This window comes from Populus alba, chromosome 18 (genome assembly GCF_005239225.2).
Source record: "Populus alba chromosome 18, ASM523922v2, whole genome shotgun sequence".
NCBI classification, from domain to species: Eukaryota; Viridiplantae; Streptophyta; class Magnoliopsida; order Malpighiales; family Salicaceae; genus Populus; species Populus alba.
The window spans coordinates 2,881,166-2,902,382 of record NC_133301.1 but is presented as its reverse complement, the minus strand read 5'-3'; the positions used below and the strand labels follow the sequence as shown (position 1 = coordinate 2,902,382).

General features: G+C 35.1%; 1 protein-coding gene across 2 annotated transcripts; it reads left to right on the top strand.

The window, feature by feature from the left end:
* The first annotated feature begins 2,388 nt into the window (after positions 1 to 2,388).
* On the top strand, positions 2,389 to 20,063 carry LOC118051075 (protein TIC236, chloroplastic). Of its 2 annotated transcripts, XM_035061609.2 has the most exons (24): positions 2,392 to 2,555; positions 2,681 to 4,733; positions 5,877 to 6,075; positions 6,187 to 6,246; positions 7,018 to 7,122; positions 8,264 to 8,404; positions 9,262 to 9,324; positions 9,518 to 9,748; positions 9,857 to 9,940; positions 10,738 to 10,895; positions 11,002 to 11,533; positions 11,856 to 12,026; positions 12,188 to 12,247; positions 14,479 to 14,601; positions 15,506 to 15,781; positions 15,940 to 16,005; positions 16,128 to 16,259; positions 16,367 to 17,188; positions 17,299 to 17,579; positions 17,771 to 18,027; positions 18,279 to 18,517; positions 18,603 to 18,791; positions 19,134 to 19,406; positions 19,650 to 20,063. In XM_035061609.2, exons 2-24 carry the CDS (start codon positions 2,800 to 2,802, stop codon positions 19,794 to 19,796), a joined length of 6,543 nt encoding a protein of 2,180 aa, XP_034917500.1. In that variant the 5' UTR covers positions 2,392 to 2,555; positions 2,681 to 2,799; the 3' UTR covers positions 19,797 to 20,063. The 2 variants fall into 2 exon arrangements, with proteins under 2 accessions (XP_034917501.1, XP_034917500.1); XM_035061610.2 differs by lacking the exons at positions 17,771 to 18,027; positions 18,603 to 18,791; positions 19,134 to 19,406; positions 19,650 to 20,063 and having other exon boundaries at positions 2,389 to 4,733; positions 18,279 to 18,413.
* Positions 20,064 to 21,217: the final 1,154 nt, after the last annotated feature.

Here is a 21,217-nt window from a genome sequence, read left to right as displayed (position 1 = left end):
AACATTTGGAATTGACGGTGTTGGTTGTGCTTATTTAACATCTCAAAATGAATAATTTAAAAAACTATCACATCATCAATTCATTATATACATGCATCTTCTAGAATATTGAAATTATTTGAATAAGCTCACTTTTACATTTTTCTAAACTTCACAATTAATTCCAAATACCCTTTTCATCTTCGCCTGGGTCATTTTCCTCCTGTAAGATATTATAGCATGGTGCAAACTATATTTTTAAAAAAATTATTTTTTTAATATATTTTAGATTGTTTTAATACACTGATCTCAAAAATAATTTTTTAAAAATAAAAAAAATATTATTTTAATATATTTTGATATAAAAAACACTCTAAAAAACAACCAGAATCATACTTCCTAAATAAACATTGTAGAGTCCTTCCTCGTCTAGATTGTTGCCCTCTTTTTCAACTTCAATTTCTTTTTTTTGGATCATGACTCTTTGCCATTTTTCTTTATGCAAGAAGCTGGAATGTGAGCATGTTGTTTATTTTACTCTATACATCAATCTTTTTGCTAATTCAACAAATACAAGACTTTGCAATAACCTAACACAAAATACATGCATCATGCATGCAATCATTGAGTTCATCAGCATGAATTATGGGAGTTGAACTGTTAAGTTGTCTTACCGATAAGAAAAATAGTAATACATGCCCGTTGACACCATGGTAATTTATAATTTTTAAAGTGTTTTTAAAATTATTTTTCATTTAAAAATACATCAAATTAATCTTTAAAGTTTTTTTTTTAATGATTTTAATATATTAATATAAAAAATTAAAAAAAATCATATTAATATATTTTTATTTGAAAATCACCGTGAATAACATTACCAAGCACACTACACTTTCAAATTTCATAGAACAAATTATAGAAAAGTCACAAATGTTAAATTTCACATCTATACTGCTGGTCTTGTAACTCAAAAAAAAAAAAAAAAAACTTTTAACACATGATAATGAATCTATTAATTTAAAAAGTTAATGCTCAATTCTTTTATATCTTATATAATTACTATATTTATTGGCTCTGTAGTGAAAAAAAACCCTTCTTACATACAATGATTCTATTAATTTTAAAATTCATGTTGAATTCTTTGTTATGCTGCATCTATATACCTGGATTCATTGATATCTAAAATCAAGGTGTTTTTCACATATAATGAATCTATTAATTTTATTCAAAGCTTGTGTTTAATTCTTTGTTAAGTTGATCCATACAAAATAAAGTATCAATCACAGTTTTATTGACCATAAACAAATACTATTCAATACAAATCCCTCATTCTCTCTTTCCCATTATTTTTTTTTTTCAAAAAACTCGGCTGGTGAGGCTCAACCGAGGCTCACACCAAACTTTGTTAACTTAGGTTTATAATTTGTCAGTGTAATTATTATTATTTTTGAAAGTATTTTTTTTATGTTAAAATGTATTAAAATAATTTTTTTTATTTTTTAAATATTATTTTTTAAGATTAGATATCAAAATAATAAAAAACATACAAAAAAATTAATTTTTAACTAAAAAACATAATTTTTAAAATTTTTAAAAACACGAGTACAATCTTCTCCTCTCCTCATTCACCTTTTTCTTTTTAATATCACAACTACAATAACACTACATGAAAAAATAACAGAGAATATTACTACTCTTAAGAAGTTAGATGATTTTTTTTTAATAAATTATCTAGATTTTTTTAATTTTTTTTAGCTATAAATATCAGATTTTAGTAAAAGAGAAAAATGATTCTCTCAATAATACAACAAAGAGGAAAAATATATTACTCTCTCTTTACCTATAGTTTTTATATAATATATATCTAAAAAAAATCTAAACTGAATTTGGCATCAAATAACTTTTTTTCTCCCTTCCAACCAACTAAAAATAATTCAAAGGTTCGTGCTTTCACAACAAAAGAAAATTAAAATCTCATGCATAATTTAAAAAAAAATCTCAGAAAAAAGAAAAACAAATGGAATGATTTTCGAAAACACTGAGTTCATTCTGTTTTTTTTTTAAAATTATATAAAAAGTGTTTTTTGTTTAAAATAAAAAAAATATTTTTTTTAAAAACTAAGTTTTTAACTGAAAAATATTTTTTATTCATAAATTTTTTTAATAATAAATAAACATAAAAAATTTAAAAAAATAATTTCTCAAAAACTAAACACACCTGAGTTCATTCTATTTTCCTTTATTTATTTATTTTAAATAACGACAGGGCGACATTGTTGTATTGAAATAGCACCAAAATAGAAAAACAAAAAAAAAAAAAGGTATTTCATGGTCTGGAGATAAGGTTATTATCGGTATTTAAAAAATTCCTAGGCAAGTAGCATTTGCGTAAAGCTAACCTCAAGCTTTCCGCTCTTTCTCGTCTCGTCTCGCCAAGACAGACAAAAACACCAGTCAGAAATTGCAAGCAAAGCCAAGAAAGCAAGAAAGCCACAATCTCCCTCTTATCTTTCTCTTTACGTAACTGAAGCCAATCATCAATCTCTCTTACAAACGGCTGGATTGATACGCTTCAGGTCATCGTGTTTCTCTCTGTTACGATCTGTGTATTCATCTGTGTGAAAACAGTAGAATAACTTAGAGCTCGAAACTGTTTTTTGATTTTCTAGAAGCGGGATTTGATTTTATGGTTTGTTTTTAGGATTGGGATGCTTGGTCACACTGCGCTATTTTGAATTTTATTAGGGGACTAAGAGAGAAGCTTCTTGGTCCCCATCAAATGAGCTACAGCTGTGTTAAGAAATTGTGTAAAGGACTATAATGAGCTTAAAACTGAACAGCCCATTTCTTGGGATTCCGGTTAATGTTCGAAACCGGACCCATTCTCTGTGTTCGGGAAGAGGGCACTTATCGAAAAGGGGTTTTGGGAAATGCGTGTGTGTGAAAAAGTATAGTGATTGGGTTGCTCAAGCGATTAGGTTCTCGCATTTCTTTGGAAAGAATGTGGAGTTATTAAGGAATGCTATTGGATTGAGAAATGGGCTGAGGGTGGAATGTGTGAAAGAGCCGTTTGTGCAAAGTAAGGCTCTTGTGAGGTCATTGGCTCCCGTGTGGAAAGAAGGGTTGTTGATAGTGAGATGCTCGGTTTTTGGGGCTGTGATATCTGGGGTGTGTTTGTTGGTTTGGTATGGGCAGAACAGAGCTAAGTGTTATATAGAAGCAAAGCTTTTGCCTTCTGTTTGTTCAGTGCTTAGTGATTATGTTCAGCGGGAAATTGATTTTGGTAAGGTTAGGAATGTGTCGCCTTTAAGTGTTACTTTGGAGTCATGCTCAATTGGGCCTCATGGCGAGGAATTTTCTTGTGGGGAGGTGCCTACAATGAAGCTTAAACTTCGTCCTTTTGCAAGTTTGAGGAGGGGGAAGATTGTGATTGATGCTATTTTGTCTCATCCAAGTGTCATGGTTGTGCAAAAGAAGGATTATACTTGGTTGGGGATACCCTCATCTGAAGGTGGTCTCCAAAGGCACTTGTCCAATGAAGAAGGGATTGACTATCGTACAAAAACAAGGAGGCTTGCGCGGGAGGAATCAGCTGCTCGCTGGGACATAGAAAGGGATGATGGTGCTAAGGAGGCTGCAGAGAAGGGTTATACTGTTCCGGAAAGAGATCCTGATATAGCTGGATATGATGTTCCAAAGAAAGATGCAACCCATTCGACAGATCTAACAAACTATGAGTTTTTCCCATTCATGGATGATAAGATGCATTGGAAGGACCATCATTGCATGGACACAGGTCTTGACTATGATAAGAGGCATGCTCATTTGGAGAAATCTTTTGGTGTAAAATTTCCTGGTTCAGGCCTTAAATTATGGTCCAGTGTGATTAGAGGACCCAAAAAGCTCAAATTTAAGAAGAAGGCTAATGGGAGTGATATCTCAGCAGCCAGCATTAATGCCAAAAGACGAATCCTTGAGCGTAGTGCCACAGCAGCAGTTGCATATTTCCAGGGTTTATACAGTGAAAAGTCTGATGAGCCTTCTCAGTCACCTGGTGGTTATGATGTTATGAACCTTGACTCCCTTTTGGCTCAAAGTGGAGGTGATTATAGTCTGGACATATCTATTGATGCAAGTACTGGTGATGAAGACTCAACAGCTAAAAGCCAGAATAAAGACTCAGTAAACCAGCCACTGGAAGCAGGTCAAAATGTTCACGGTCATATTGACAAGTTTAATATTATACGTGATACCTTTCTTGCGACTGTTGTTCATCTCGTTGAAGTTCAAAAAGTCATTGAAAATTATCCGTCCATCAGAAATCTATCAGGAGATGCTAAAACAAACAATATAAACGATGTGGATTTAGCAGTTGATGCTGTAAATAGACGAATAGGTGCTAGTGACTCGGGCACTCAAAGCCACCATGCATCTCAAAGTTTGAGTTCTGTAAAGCTGGAGCGTGGTCCTGCAACATACCTTCCAGTTCCTGGTTGGTCCTTGAGTTTGGCATCTGGCTTACCCTCTTTTTCAAGAAGGCTCAGCAATCTGCTATCTCATCTCCTTGCTGGGCCATTTCAAGAGATTAAGTCAGGTGTCGGTCCTAAAGTTGAAGATATTGTTGCAGAACTTGTTGATGGGGTAGATGTAGTGCAGTCTGAAGGAATTGAGAAAATGCTTCCTGTTTCACTGGATTCTGTACATTTCAAAGGTGGAACACTGATGCTGCTTGCATATGGTGACAGAGAACCTAGGTGAGTGCCACTTTTAGTCTACACCTATTTATTAGTTGTATAAAATCATGTTTTATTTATTACATTGTTTATGTGGAGTGGAGTGGCCTTAGTGGTTTCTAATTTTCTTTTTCTTACTATTCACGGAGCAATAAGTAATGAGGTTTTCTTGTTACTACCTTCAAGGTAAATTTGAGGTTTTCTGTTCTTCTGGTCTTAGACATGAGAAAAATTAATAGAAGTCTTTCATTGTTGCAAGATTCTATAAAAAACAGATATCATTTAGAGCATGGCCTTGCAATGGATTTCCCTGACATGTTATATTTTGCTTGAATAGTTGTATAATAAGGCACCTTTATTCTCCTGGCTAGTGTGAGTGGGATTGAACATTGCATAGTTCCATCTGCTTTCCTCAGTTAAAGGATTATTTCTTACCTTTCCAATTCCTATCATTCTTAAAAACTGCCCAGTCTGTGATTGCACTCATAAAAACTGAAAACTTCTTCATAACATCAATCATAGAATAGACTCGGAAGCTTAACTACACACACACACACACATTTATGTTCACACACACACATATATATGAGTGCATGTGTCTAAATTGGCTGTTCTTCATTATTGCTTAGTGTTCTAATTCATGGCTAATAGACGTTTTGGCAAAGATTTTTGTGTGTTTTGTTTGTACATGTACTTGTGCTCCGCTGATGTTAATAAGCAATGATGGTCCTTGAATCAAGCTAGAAGAACTGGCTTTCTAATATTGACATATTTTTTTTTAAAATTGATCAGTGTGCTAATCTAAACAAGTGAAGTGTCTAAAATATAAAATCTTTGATAAAGTTACAGATTGTCCGGTTATTATTAAGGGATAACTGATTCAGCAGTGTCTTTGCTGGGATCTTCAAAAAGTTGGATTGCCTTGTTACATCGTGTTTGTTTAGTATTGTGTTTACTTCCTGTTCTTCCTTTGAGAGGATATTTTTGTCATCTATGTAACTCTTTCTTCTCTTGCTCTTTGTCAATCCAAAAATGAAGTGGTTTCTGCTGAAACATTGGATAGAAGTGTCCTTTTATGAAGACACATTCTCCTGTGCATGACATTAATTTCTTTACCAAGTGATTTATGCATACCATTTATGCTTTCTACTATACTGTGTATAGGGAAATGGGAAATGTTAATGGACATCTGAAGTTTCAAAATCATTATGGTCGTGTGCATGTTCAGTTGAGCGGCAACTGTAGGATGTGGAGATCTGATGCAGTGTCTGAAGATGGTGGCTGGTTGTCTGCAGATGTTTTTGTTGATGTTGTTGAGCAGACATGGCATGCCAATTTAAAAATCATCAACCTCTTTGCTCCGGTAAGGTACACACTGAATTTGGTATTTATGTTTGAAAATTGTAAAGAACCTTTTTATCTGCTATCTGAGTGAGAGAAATTGTAACTGAATTGTATCAATTTGTCTTTGCAGCTTTTTGAAAGAATTTTAGAAATTCCAATCACATGGTCTAAAGGGAGAGCCACTGGTGAGGTGCTTTTCTAACTCCAATTCAATTTGTATTTTATCCAATCCTTCTCCCCGAATATATAAGAATGTTCCTCAATTTCCGACCAACTGGACATGTCCATATTGATATTACCATTTAATCTTTTATTTTCATGTTATAGTTATTAAAAGGAAATATCTCTTATTATTTTCACAAGAAATTTCTTAACTGCTCCCAAGCTCTTTTTGATGATTTTTCTGGTAAAAATGCATGGTGGTTGGGGCACATGTTATTAATTTGTGAAGCATGGCAGATTAAATTGTCTGATGTCAGAAACTAGCATGGTTATACTTCTGAGTGCTTAGATTTATTATCATTACAAAAATTATATTTTTTTAGCTCTGCTTTCATGATTAGATTTATCTTTTATTTTTCCGAGTGAACTGCAGATATTTATCTCCTGCTTTAAGCATATTTTCATATGGTAGTGAATTTGGCTTTGCTTTGTACTTAAATCAAGTTGCTTGTTTCAATTTACTTTGTTATTTGAGTTTGCATCTACCATCAGATGTTTTCTAGTTTAGCTGTATGGCATCAGAATTGTCTGCCTTGACAAGTAGTAACATTGTTGTTTAAGGTTCCTGAGACTCCGCCCTTCCATTAAACAAAGATTTAAATGTTTCATTTCCACAGATAATCTTTTGGATTCCGAATGTTTGTTTTCTCAAAAGTTGTTAAAAGGACAATTTTTTGTTTTTTTTTTATATTTAATAAATGTCCTAGACAATTTTATTTGCATCCTTCTCCTTTTGCAGGTTCACATGTGTATGTCTAGAGGGGAAACATTTCCTAATCTTCACGGGCAACTTGATGTTACAGGATTGTCCTTTCAGATAAATGATGCTCCATCATGGTTTTCTGTATGTCCTTGTTTCATGTGTTCTTAAATGCTTGCTTTCTCTATCTTCTCTTTATGGAGATTTTTATTTCAGCATATCTCATATTTTAGGATAAGTTGTAGCTGGCAGAAACATGTAATTTTGTCTGGCATATGGTTCATGGCCTGCATATCTCATTTACAGATCTCTTTACTTTATTGTCACTTTCTTTGTGATCTATATATAGGTATATTTTATGCCCAGGCGAGTATGAGTTATTTGTTGATGATGTTGTGATTTTTATTAGATGGTATGATGCCTTGGAAGTTCTTTTGATGCTTGTCATGTATGTTAATTAAGGGAGGAGCTAGATGACATCTTTCTCCATCAAGAGATGGGTCAGGTGGAGGTCAACAGTTGAATCTTTTTTGAGTGTCAAGTTGCTGAAGAAAAAGAAAAACAAAATGTTTCTTTCTTCCAGTACTTACAAATTTCTTGTCTTTATCTCTAATAATTTGAGGAGACAAGTAGAGACAAAAGCAATTGTTTTGTATTGAGGGAAGGAAAGGAATGGATTAGAAAAGTAAATCTTTTGTTGGAAAATTTATAAAGGAGGAAAAGGAGACGAGGGAAATGCATTCTCAAGGTCTGCATTTTATTTCCTGCAACAAATGCCATTATTCAGATATATGTAAGAGAACCTATTTACTATTTAGTTATGTGGAAAATAAAAGAAAGAAAAGCATGATGGCATCATATCTTAGTGAGTGATGAACCTAGGGGGACACAGTAGTTATGAGGTTAATTTATCTGCCCTCTGCCACCAGATGAACCTTTATAAAACTGATTAGTAGTTTAGGACTATAACTGATTTCAGAATAATCGTAACAAGGCTGTGTTGAATTGGTTTAATATATCATGGACATTTTACATATCAACAGCAATCTGATTTTCTATGAATTTTCCCAATTAATATACTTCTCATTGTATATTTATGTTACTACTTGTAATGTGTCAAAATAGTATATGCAAAATTTATGCACGCTTATCTTATGTGGTGTTTCAGGTGTATACTGAAAAAGTTGAAATCATCATTTACAGTTCATTTTTTTAAATAAAAAAAAAATAAGGAAACTAATTCTTTTCAGTAGGCTGGAAATCTTACATTGACTGCATTTGACAGGATATTTCAGCAAGTTTATGTTTCCGTGGACAACGAATATTCTTGCATAATGCAAGTGGCTGGTTTGGCAATGTTCCTTTAGAAGCTTCTGGAGATTTTGGCATTCATCCAGAGGAAGGTGAATTTCATCTAATGTGTCAGGTATGGTCTTATATACAACTGCCTCACACTTGAGAAGATGCATGTATTTCTTGACTTCAGCATCACTCCATTTTGTCAGATGTGACATGACATTTTACTTGGGACTGGAAGGTTGATACTTCCTATGTGTGCTAAAGTGAATGTTTGATGGTTATATTGCGGGAGTTATCTTATTCCATAAGAGATGTCCAGGTAGAATTGATGCAACATTCTTCTCATGATGGAGAATGGTTCAGTCATGACATTGAAAATATAGTTGCTTGCCTACAAAATTTTCCTTAAAACATAAAATTCAACTGCAAAAAAGGTCATAGAATAAAATAGAGATCCATGTGGAAGTCCTACTTAATCTCTCACAGAGGAGTTCTTTATCTTGTGTTCTGATGAGGAATTGATCAAGGAGAATGTTTATCCTGCAAAGTGGTGGCTCCTCACTTGGAGGGTGGGTATGAAATCTGTTATAATGCAAGCATGTCATGTGATCCTTCAAAGATGGTTCACATTAGATAATGTAATTTCAAATGACAGAAATTCTCATTTTTGACATTGATCATATAAACAACTGCAGTCTGTTAGAACTTTGGTTACAACCCATTCAGTATGTTTTTGTTCTGTCATTGCTTTCTTTTATAATAAGAACCTAAACTCTGTAGTCTAATACCTTTTTAATCTTGCTAATAACTAGTTGTTGAATACATTATGTATGTTGTATATATGTCTGAATGTTTTTATAGTTACAATACAGTTGGAATTTTTCTGACCTCGAACTGGCAGGTTGCAGTGGCATGTTACTTGTTTTAATTTTGTTGTATTATTTCCTATCAAACCAATAATATGTGCATTATCAATTGATTTAGGTCCCTTGTGTCGAAGTAAATGCTCTGATGAAAACTTTTAAGATGAGACCTTTATTGTTCCCGGTAAGTGTGTCTGTATTTCATTGAATTCTTTATTGAGTATGCACTCAAAAGTTCAATTTTTTTTTCTGGCCGGTTAATTCCTATAATATTGTCAAATTGATCTGGGTAATCACTATATTTTATAACAAAGCAAGAATGAATTCATACTGACTACTTTGATTTTTTCTCCATCTTCTTTCTCCACTGGCTTCAGTTAGCTGGTTCTGTAACTGCTGTATTTAACTGTCAAGGTCCACTGGATGCTCCTATATTTGTGGGAAGTGGAGTGGTTTCGAGGAAGATATCTCATTCATTTTCAGATGTCCCTGCATCTGTTGCACTGGAAGCAATGTTAAAAAGCAAAGAGGCTGGTGCTGTGGCAGCCTTTGATCGCATTCCCTTTTCATATTTATCAGCCAATTTCACATTTAACACTGATAACTGTGTAAGTTTGTTTTGAATATTTGATCACACAAGTCCTAAGCTAGAATGGCAACTTTTTTTCAATTTCGGTACAGATTTAATTATTGTGCTATATATTTTCACGACATAGGTTGCTGACTTGTATGGAATTAGAGCTAGCCTTGTAGATGGTGGTGAAATTAGAGGAGCAGGGAATGCATGGATTTGCCCAGAGGTAAACTGCTTGTGCTATAACCTCTCTTTCTTTCCTTCTCTGTCTTTCTCGACACGCACAGATACACAGTCAGCTAGGAGGTGAGCTGACATGTTTCGTTGCATTGTGAACTAGGATTGGGCTTTCTAGATTCTCCTGTGGTGTTTTGTGTCTCATATTTTATACCAAATTTCACTCTGAAGAGTAAATGATTACAGTTGGATTATCTTATGCACTTTCTTTCTAGTTGGATCTTCGCCTAGACAAGTGTTGATAAAACTCTGAAATAGCATTTCCTTTGAACCATATTTTTATCAGGAAAGACAAGAAAATCCAGGGTAGCATAATTTTTAGACTTTGTCTTGGATTTGAAATCATAGCAGATGATTGGATACAATTGATATTTTCTGTTTTCCGCCGACATGCATGAGTTTCCTTTTTTTTTTTTTTTTTCAATTGATCTCGAGCATATTCGTATCTTAACATGTGAATGTAAGAGCTAACATTTTTGTTAACACTAGAGGGCGTAGCGAAGAAAACAGACCTTTGATTTTCTAACTCCACGCTGTTGCCAGTACAATTCTATTTTAGCAAGTTGCTCTTGGTCTTTTATGATCCTACCATGCCATGCTTTTTATGGATTCCTTCGAACTTCTGATCTGAATCGAGCATGTAATTAAGTTTCTACCATTTAGGCTGTCATCTTTGATGTCTTTCATTTGCCATGTTACCTGATCAGTGGTTTGATGCATGGAATGCTTGTCCCTAAGTTTATTTTATTTTTCCATTCCATTCTGATATGGAACACTTTGTCACAGGGTGAAGTGGATGATGCAGCAATAGACGTTAATTTTTCTGGAAACTTTTCCTCTGATAAGATTATACATCGATATATTCCAGAGTACCTACAGTCGATGCCTCTAAAATTAGGGGACCTAACTGGAGAAACAAAACTTTCTGGATCCCTCTTAAGACCGTGAGCTCCATAAGCTTATCCTTGTCATTGCGCATTAGTTGTTCATTCTATGATTTTGTTTGCATGTACTGTACTGTGGTTGATTGGCAATTCCTTCTGGACATAGGAGGTTTGACATCAAGTGGATTGCGCCAAAAGCTGAGGGGTCATTTAGTGATGCTCGGGGAGATATAGTGATCTCACATGATTATATTACAATTAAATCTTCATCTGTTGCTTTTGAGTTAGACACAAAAGTTCAAACGTCTTATCCTGATGAATACTTCCCAGACAGAAAGGAGTTTGATGGAAATAAAATTTTGCCATTTACTGTTGAAGGAGTTGAGTTGGATCTACGAATGCGTGGTTTCGAGTTTTTCAGCTTGGTATCTTTTTATCCTTTTGATTCTCCAAGACCCACACATTTGAAAGCAACAGGAAAAATCAAATTTCAGGGAAAGGTGCTAAAACCTTCCAGTATTGTTAATGAGCAAGATCTTGCTTCTGGGAGGGACATGCAACATGTGAAAGTAGAAGGGACTGCGCAAGGTACACAAAGTCTTGTTGGTGAGGTTTCGGTCACAGGTCTTAGGCTGAACCAGTTGATGCTTGCACCTCAGTTGGCTGGACAGTTGAGCATTTCACGCGATCGAATCAAGGTAGTGGCTTTCTTTCACCTCAATGTATGTGTCTATGTGTGTGTGTGTGTGTTTTGATATTGTGCATTTATTTTTAAATATGCCATTCTATGTGCTTATATTCACCTCGAGGAAGTTGTAAGACCTGGATTGCTTTGTTAATGTAGGAGTCAGAGTTAATGTTTTTGCATGAGATATCCTATTTTGATCTGTGAGTTATGTGAATACTTGCTATTTTGATATGGTTAAAACGAACATGAAAACAGAGGTTGTGGGTATCTTCTTCCTACACTTGCCTTTTACCTCATCTTGTTTTACATGGCAATCTATTCTGGTGGCGCAGGTGGATGCCATGGGTAGGCCAGACGAAAGTCTTGCTGTGGAGGTTTTGGGCCCATTACAACCTGGTTATGATGAGAGCTCACCAAACAGAAAATTCTTGTCTTTTAACCTTCAAAAGGGACAACTAAAAGCTAACGTCTCTTTCCAACCTCAGCATTCTGCTACTTTGGAGGTATCTGTAGGTCCCATGATTTGGGGGAAAAAAGAGAGAAGAAAAGGAAAATTTTTGCATTTTTACTTGGAATTTTATTCATTCTGTGTTATATTGAAAATGATTTTCTTTTGCAGAACATGGATAATTGATTTTTTCTGCCTTTTATGAGGTTGTTGTAGGTACGAAATTTGCCGCTGGATGAGTTGGAGTTGGCTTCTCTTCGTGGAACAATACAAAGGGTAAGCCTTGTTGGTATATCCTGTTAAGTTGGAATGCAGTTATCAATAAGAATGAATCTGTTTTGTTTTTCTTCAACATTTCAGCTGCTTACTCGGGCTTCTTTTATTTTACATGCTGACCTTTATGGCTGAACCTGATATTTTCTTGTGATTTAGTTGTTTCTAAGATATAAACGTTGTCAAGAACCGTTTCAACCCAAAAGTATAAGTTTCAAGGCGATACTTTAAGAATGGTTTTATATATTCTTAAACACACTCCTTAAAGTGAAAGCCTTTTGAGTTTGAAACTTGTATAAGTTCACTCAATTTAAACACATAAGCTGTTTGGTAAAGCTTCAAGGATGGTTTTATAAATTCTCTCAAACCCCTTCTCAACTGAAAGTCATTTAGGTTTTAAACTTGCACAAGTCCATCATATATTGTGTTTAATTTTTTTTAATTTTAATTAGAGCGGGGGTGGTGAAACTAAAACTCGTGATGATCGTTTGATCATCTAGACTCTAGTATCATATCAAAGAACTATTGTAAGCTCTTAAGTGAGGTCCTAATAATGATTCTATATATTCTTTAATATACTCTCTCAAGTGAATTTGCATAGGTCCCCCACTACCTTGTACTTAGTTTTTTTTTTATTTCAATTACAGAGAATGATCATTTTTAATCTTAGAGAATGGAATGTTGAGGCTTAAACTCATAACTGTTTGGTCATTTAACGTGTTTTATTTTAGTTTATTTTTTTGTATCTAGTCAATGTGGGATATGTCCACCAACAAACCCTTTTATTTGCAGCCCATCTTTTGGGGCCTGTCAAGTGGTGTGGGCTCCAGTACCTTTACTGGATTGTTGGGCCTTTTTGAGGCTCTAACACCATATAAAACTTGATATTTAAGTTTGGATTCCATAAAAAAACTTAAGCCTTGTGGTGGTTGACTCATTCTTAATTTTTTATTTTGTTAAATGAAACTATTCAATATCTAATAAATAAAAGAAATCAAAACAGTATAAAAGATTGAGAATGAGCGTCACCACAAGAATGAAGTCTTTTGGATTGAACCTAAACTCAACTATTAAATTTAATATGGTGGCGGAGCCATTTTGTTACAATGATCTAGCAAAGGTCTTGGAGCCCAAACCACTTGACAACACCAAGATCCAAGTCTTTTGGATGGAACTAAACTATCAAATTCTATATAGTCTCTGAGCCTCAAAGAGGCCCAACGATTCGGCAAAGATCTTAGAGACCAAGCCACTTGATAGACCCTAAAAGATGGGTTGCAAGTGAGTGGGAGTGTTGGTGAATATATCCCACATTGATTAAATACAAAAATATAAACTAATACAAAGGATGTTGAATGGACCAACCATCACAAGGCTTAAGTCTTTTGTATGGAGCCCAAACTTAATCATCAAACTCTATAGACATATATAACCGAGTGTTATAGGCTTTCAAGTTTAGCAGGAATGTTCCACAATCTGTTTTACATGTCTCAATTAAATGTTGAGCTTGATCATGGTCTGTAGAAATCCCTTCACAGGTCTTCCTAAACAAACAAATGATATGGACCTTCATTTATTTCAATTATACCCATAAATACCAGATCATTTGACTGCTAGATGCTGTCTTTCTGAGCTGTCAAAAAGATAGTAAAGTGTTTTGAGTTTTCTACTCCCTATAATAATGTTCATGGCCAGCGTATCATGACCGTGATAATCTAGGAAGTGGATGCAATTTCTTTATAGTGGGCATTGTTGTGTGAGAAGATCTGTTACTTGAATTTACTATCAGAACACATTGTAACTTCTGACAGTAATGAGGTACGTGATCCTGCTTTTCTCTAGACAGTAAGCTTATGAAGAAAAGTTAAAAAATGTGACAAAAACTTGTAAGGAAATCCCAAATAATAAGTGAGGTGGATTTTGTTTGGGTATAGGGGCAAAATTCTTCTCTTTGAAAGAATCCTAAATCTTGATGGAAGTTAGTTGAGGAAAATGTGACAACCATCTTAATCACTTTTGATGCATCTTTCGCTGGAAATTTAGTTCATCAATATTTTTGTGAAGTCTGATAGAAGTATCTACTCTTTATGCTCCTCCTATTTTTTTCCGAAAACAATTCAAATAATTTCCTGCTATTGGAATTGTGATTCACTAGACTTTTCTTGATGATGATTGTATCAGTTACCATTTTGGACTTGAAAATTTTATGTCCTTGGCTGCTTGTTTACGTGCAGGCAGAAATTCAGCTCAATCTTCAGAAAAGAAGGGGTCATGGTGTGTTATCTGTTCTTCATCCAAAATTTAGTGGTGTGCTTGGTGAAGCCCTAGATGTGGCTGCTAGATGGAGTGGCGATGTTGTGAGTAATTGATCTAAAGTTTTTGTACCATGAAGTTGACCATGTTGGTACAAATGCGCAGTCTAATAGTTTGAGAATTCTTTATATCTACTTGTTGAACTTTAATAAAATAATAATCTTAACTTTGGCATGTCCTCTTTGATTTTGCGTTAAAGATTGATTGGTTCCATGGGTGGATAGTGAAGCAAGCAATGTCTTGCATGCTTCTGTTGATGCCCTTTTATAACTTAGTATTTGACATTCAGGTTGAATTAGAGTGTGCTTACCAAACATCTTAGAATCAAAGTCAAAACTATCTTATGAAAAGTATATTTTTAATTCTGTCTCAAAGTAAAGCGTAATTTTTCATGTCAAATGGGATTTTTTTTTTAAATTCATGTTTGGATCATGTATGCGATTCCCAGTGTCCCCCCCCCCCCCTAATTATGTCTTCAGTGGTTTTCTATTGCTGGAACTTGTGTTTTCCTGTTAGTATGTTAGTGTTTCTCATTATAGTTAAAAACAACAAATCAACTAAACTTAGACTCATCCGATGTGAATTCATGTCATGAGAGTAGTTTTCTATTATCTCTCAAATAGCATCCATATGACATAATCACATTGGTACTTCTGAATTTTTTTGGGCAAGGAGGAGATGTTTACAATATTAATTGGCTGTTCTCTGACCTGATCATTTCTGAAAAAACTGTTTTGGATTAAGAGTACAAGTTCTAATGTAGCATGATTGCAACAATTATCACTTCTTTATATAGCTCATGCTCCAATAGCTATCTCCTGAAATTATCATATGGATATGCATGCTCGCATGTGTGGAGAGATAGATAGATTGATAGATATTCTTTTTTTTCCCTTTTGCTACTGCATGGTTAATGATTTTGTTACTGAATGATATGCTATTGTTTAGATCACTCTCGAAAAAACTGTTTTGGAACAAATCAATAGCTGTTATGAGCTTCAAGGTGAATATGTGTTGCCTGGCACTCGGGACAGAAACCTTGCTGGAAAGGAAAATGGTGGCCTGTTCAAAATGGCAATGACTGGACATCTAGGTAGTGTCATATCTTCTATGGGAAGATGGAGAATGAGACTTGAAGTTCCTCGAGCTGAGGTTGCTGAGATGCTTCCGCTAGCAAGGCTTCTTTCTAGAAGTACAGATCCTGCTGTTCGATCTAGATCAAAGGTTGTATTCACTTAAGTAATTGAAATGGACATATACCGTGACAATCATCTTACTGTGGATTGAATCATATCACTTCTTATTAGTTTACAGTTTGAGATGTTTACAGTACTTGGATCTTTCAATTAGAGATCCCTGATAGGTGTGCCACTTCTTTGCAGGATCTTTTCATGCAAAGTTTGCAGTCCGTAGGGTTGTATCCAGAATGTTCTCAAGACTTGCTTGAGGTAGTTTGTTGATAAACTACAACATGTTTGATGTCTTCATAACTTATTAAAAAGCTTCATGTTCATAGTAACAGCCAAGTTCATGTGTCTGGTAGATTTAACAGCTCAAAAAAAAATTTCAGGTAATGCGAGGGCATTATACACCATCAAATGAAGTTATTCTTGAAGACATAAGTCTTCCAGGTTTAGCTGAACTTAAAGGCCGCTGGCATGGCTCTCTTGATGCAAGTGGTGGAGGCAATGGAGACACAATGGTATAGTTTTTGATCTTTTCATGATTCCTAAAAAATTCTGGCCCTCTTCCTTTAGATGGCTCTTTCTCGTTTCTCTTTTTATTTCCCTTGTGCTTTTGTTTTTCCAGGCTGAGTTTGACTTTCATGGGGAGGATTGGGAGTGGGGCACCTACAAAACTCAGCGTGTTGTGGCAGTTGGTGCGTACAGCAACAATGATGGTTTGCGGCTTGAGAGGATCTTTATTCAAAAGGATAATGCCACAATACATGCCGATGGAACTTTGTTAGGGCCCAAAACCAATCTTCATTTTGCTGTTCTGAATTTTCCTGTTAGTCTAGTTCCGACAGTAGTTCAGGTCATTGAATCTTCAGCTGCTGATATTGTTCATTCTTTACGGCAACTGTTAGCCCCAATTCGGGGTATATTACACATGGAAGGAGATCTTAGAGGAAGTCTTGCAAAACCAGAATGTGACGTTCAAGTAAGGCTCTTGGATGGTGCTATCGGGGGCATTGATCTTGGACGAGCTGAAGTTGTTGCTTCCCTTACCTCGACCAGTCGTTTTCTATTTAATGCCAAGTTTGAACCAATCATCCAAAATGGCCATGTACACATACAAGGAAGTGTTCCTATTAATTTTGTCCAAAATACTTCATTGGAGGAAGAAGATCAAGAAACAGATAAAAGTAGAGCAAAATGGGTGCCTGGCTGGGAGAAGGAAAGGGATAAAGGGTATGCTGACGAAGCCAGGGAGAAGGTTTATAGAGAGAGGGTTGAAGATGGTAGGAATAATCAACTAGCTGAAAGTCTCAAAGTTTTGAACTGGAACTTTTTAGATGTAGGAGAAGTTAGGGTTGATGCTGATATCAAGGATGGGGGAATGATGCTATTGACAGCTTTATCTCCTTATGTCAACTGGCTTCATGGCAATGCTGACATTATGCTTCAGGTAGGCTAGTCAAGATATAGTACTTGTGGGCTCTCTCAATCTTATATATCTAAATTTTCTCTGATATCCCTGATTTTTTATTTATTGGAATTTTCTTTCTAATCAAACAGGTCAGAGGTACTGTTGATCAACCTGTGCTTGATGGATTTGCGACATTCCACAGGGCTTCTATATTATCACCAGTACTCCGAAAACCACTCACAAACTTTGGTGGTACTGTCCATGTAAAATCAAATAGGCTATGCATCACTTCATTGGAGAGCCGGGTAAGCAGAAGGGGTAAGCTGCTCATAAAAGGCAATCTGCCTCTCAGAACAAGTGAAGCATCTCTTGGTGATAAAATTGATTTGAAATGTGAAGTTCTGGAAGTGCGGGCTAAAAATATACTGAGGTATGCCATGCAATTTATAACAGATGCATTTTTTTATAAAATATGCGCCTTGGGTTGTTGAGAATATATTTTCCATTTAAAATTTGATTCCATGTGGTACATGCCTTTTGAAATTTTATACATTGATAATTATGTTGCTGAATGCATGATCATTCTTAGTTTCTAGAGTACTAATGTCTTGCCCAAATCAGTGGTCAGGTTGACACCCAGATGCAAGTAACTGGTTCGATATTACAACCAAACATATCAGGGAATATTAAATTGAGCCACGGAGAAGCATATCTACCACATGATAGAGGTAGTGGAGCTTCTCCTTTCAATAGGTTGTCATCCAGTCAGTCCAGGCTTCCAGCTGGGGGTGTCAACCACGCAGTTGCATCTAGATATGTTTCACGGTTTTTCAGTTCAGAACCTGCTGCTTCAAAGACCAAGTTCCCTCAACCTGCTGGTAACATGTTAAATTGTTGGTTTCTTATAATGGGGTACTAAATATGTCTGAGAAATGAAATGAAATTAAATATCAACTCTTTGAAATATTTGTTTAAAACTTTAAATGAAGGACCTGGTCAACCTTCAGGCTGACATGAAAGGATCCTCACTGACAAAATGCCTTGCATTTAAAGCTGTTAAATTTTTAGGTTTCTTTTGTTAGCAAATTCTTTGAACTTTTTTTCTGATGCTTATTTTGTGCACATGCAGTTAAATCAAATAAAGTTGAAAAGGATTTGGAGCAAGTAAACATTAAACCAAAAATAGATATACGCCTTAGTGATTTGAAGCTTGTTTTAGGACCAGAGTTGAGGGTAGTGTATCCTTTGATTCTCAATTTTGCTGTTAGTGGAGGGATTGAGCTCAATGGCTTGGCTCACCCCAAACAGATAAAACCAAAAGGTGTTCTCACATTTGAAAATGGTGATGTGAATCTAGTTGCAACTCAAGTGAGTAACTATCTTCTTCTTAAATATTTTTCCATGCAGCATTTGTGCTCTTTGTTTTATTTAAGTTTAATTTTTCCAAATTCAGGTGAGGCTTAAGCGGGAGCATTTAAATATAGCAAAATTTGAGCCTGAGTATGGACTCGATCCCATGTTAGACTTAGTTTTGGTTGGATCGGAGTGGCAATTTAAGATTCAAAGCCGTGCCAGCAATTGGCAGGACAAACTGGTGGTAACCTCAAGTTCTGTGGAACAAGATGCCCTCTCACCAACTGAGGTAACATGAGAATTTTCTCATCCACCCTGTCAACTACTAGAGATGAGCTTTAATGTATCAGAATGTCTCATGGTTGAGAGGTCTGGAAACTGTAGTTGTGAATGGATATGTATACAGTACAGCACATGTTCTCCATTGTATTTTTCGTGTATTTTTATCTAGCAAGGTAGAAAGAGATCAGGGATATCAAGCATTTTTTTATGTTATCTATGCATGCATGCATGCATGCATGCATTCGCGTGCACTTATCATGTTTGTGATTCAGGGTCTTGTTTGCTGTTGCCAAATTTGGATTAACATATTTTCTCAAGGCAATCTAATGTTAATTTTCCTTTCATGCAGGCTGCTAGAGTATTTGAGAGTCAATTGGCAGAGTCCATATTGGAGGGTGATGGCCAGCTTGCATTTAAAAAGCTTGCAACTGCAACACTTGAACAATTGATGCCAAGATTAGAAGGGAAGGGAGAGTTTTTGCATGCTAGATGGAGGCTAGTCTACGCTCCACAGATTCCTAGTTTACTTTCTGTTGATCCTACAGTTGATCCTCTAAAATCTCTGGCAAATAATATTTCATGCGGTACGGAGGTCGAGGTCCAGCTTGGGAAACGCCTTCAGGTTATCTCAGTCCTTCACTTACCCCTCTAATAATCTTTTTTTTTTTGAAGTCTCTTCTGGATAATGTAACTGATGATGAGAATGAAAGAGGCTGAAAAGGGTTTGCTGTTCATTTAGATGTGGGTTCAAGATGCTCCAGCTTGGTCCTTGTTTTGAAGACTGGTGTCATGATCCTTTGTATTAGGTCATCTAAAATCCATTTGTCATCTAAAGCATTTGTTTTTTTCGTTCTACTGTTTTCAGGCCTCCATTGTAAGGCAGATGAAGGACTCAGAAATGGCTATGCAATGGACCTTGATCTACCAGCTCACAAGCCGTTTGCGAGTGCTCCTACAATCTGCTCCCTCCAAACGGCTCCTTTTTGAATATTCTGCTACATCACAGGATTGATTCACTGTCATATTTCTTGCTTGCTGTTTTTCTTTGGAGCAGACGAATCGATTCTCTGGAGTGCAGGGTTGTCCTTGGTGAATGTTGTAGCATATAGATTGTCGATATTGAATATAGCTTGATAGAACTTGAAACGAAAACCAAATTGAAATGAAGGTAGATGCTAAAGTAGATGTAGGAGAATGCCGTTATTCTTTGCTCAGAAATGAATGAGCTTGTTCATATGTTAAACAGTTAATAGAAAATCAATGAAAACAAATTTAGCCACGATCGGGATTCATGACAGATACATGCTATGCTGGTGCACAAGAGCATTTGGCCTCAGTCGTCACAACAATCTTCAAAAGCCTCTTCAGCAGATGCATTAGCCTTATCTCTGTTTTGAGTGGTCAAGGTAATATTTAATGTAGCAAAACTTAAACTTGCATTGCTAATCGTTCCTGAGAATGATATGTTCTTGGGATGCCTGACTCGAAGCAACTGACTTGCATCAATGGCATGCGTACGGCTCTTGTTCCGGGGCACTAAAATGTCATTTTCCCTTCTTCTTCTTGTTTGTGGAGACCGTTGTGGTTTTTCCCCGTTTTGATGATCTGCCATGGTGTTTTTCTTATTCTTATTCCTCGTTACAAAAACCGATGTTCTAGTTATTTGAGTTCTATTTGATTTCTTTTTGTCATTTGCCTTGTTTTTTTTTTAAAATCATTCCTCTTGAAAAAAAGTGAGAAAATAAAACTCATAAAGAATAATTTATTTGAAGGGCAATAAAGAGAAATGTTAAGCCAAGAAATCAGATACAATCTAAAGGTTTTATAAACTAATTATGAAAGAAAAATAATATTTCTCAGTTTTTTGGAAGGTAAAATTGACTTTATATGTCACTGAATAAATTGTATCATAAATTGAAAGTTAATATAAAATGCTATTTAGAAAAGTTAAATTTAACTAATGTAGGATTAAATTCAGCTAATGTTTATATGATGATTTTTCAATATTTGAAATACTAAAAAAGGGACAAAATTCAATTATATATTAAGATGGGATATTACTTTTTAAGTATGTTTTTTATTTTTTTATTAGTTGAAGTTGATGATGTATCATTATTTGGAGGTGATGATGTATCAATTATCTACGATTTACTATTTTTGTCTCAAATTTTTATATATACACGGGATAACATGCCTGCATGTTGCTACGAGTTTATAAAACAAATGCACTTAATAGTATTATAATTGTGAATCAACGCTACATAAGTAATAGAAACTAAATGTATGATTGAGTAAATATTTCATGACAGAAAAAAAAATTATGTTGGTAATCAAAAACTTAAAGACTGAACAAAATAATTTGTAGCAATCTAGAATATTTTGTGAGGAAAGATATAATGCTTTCGCCACATGATTTAGCTTTTTCTGTTAATA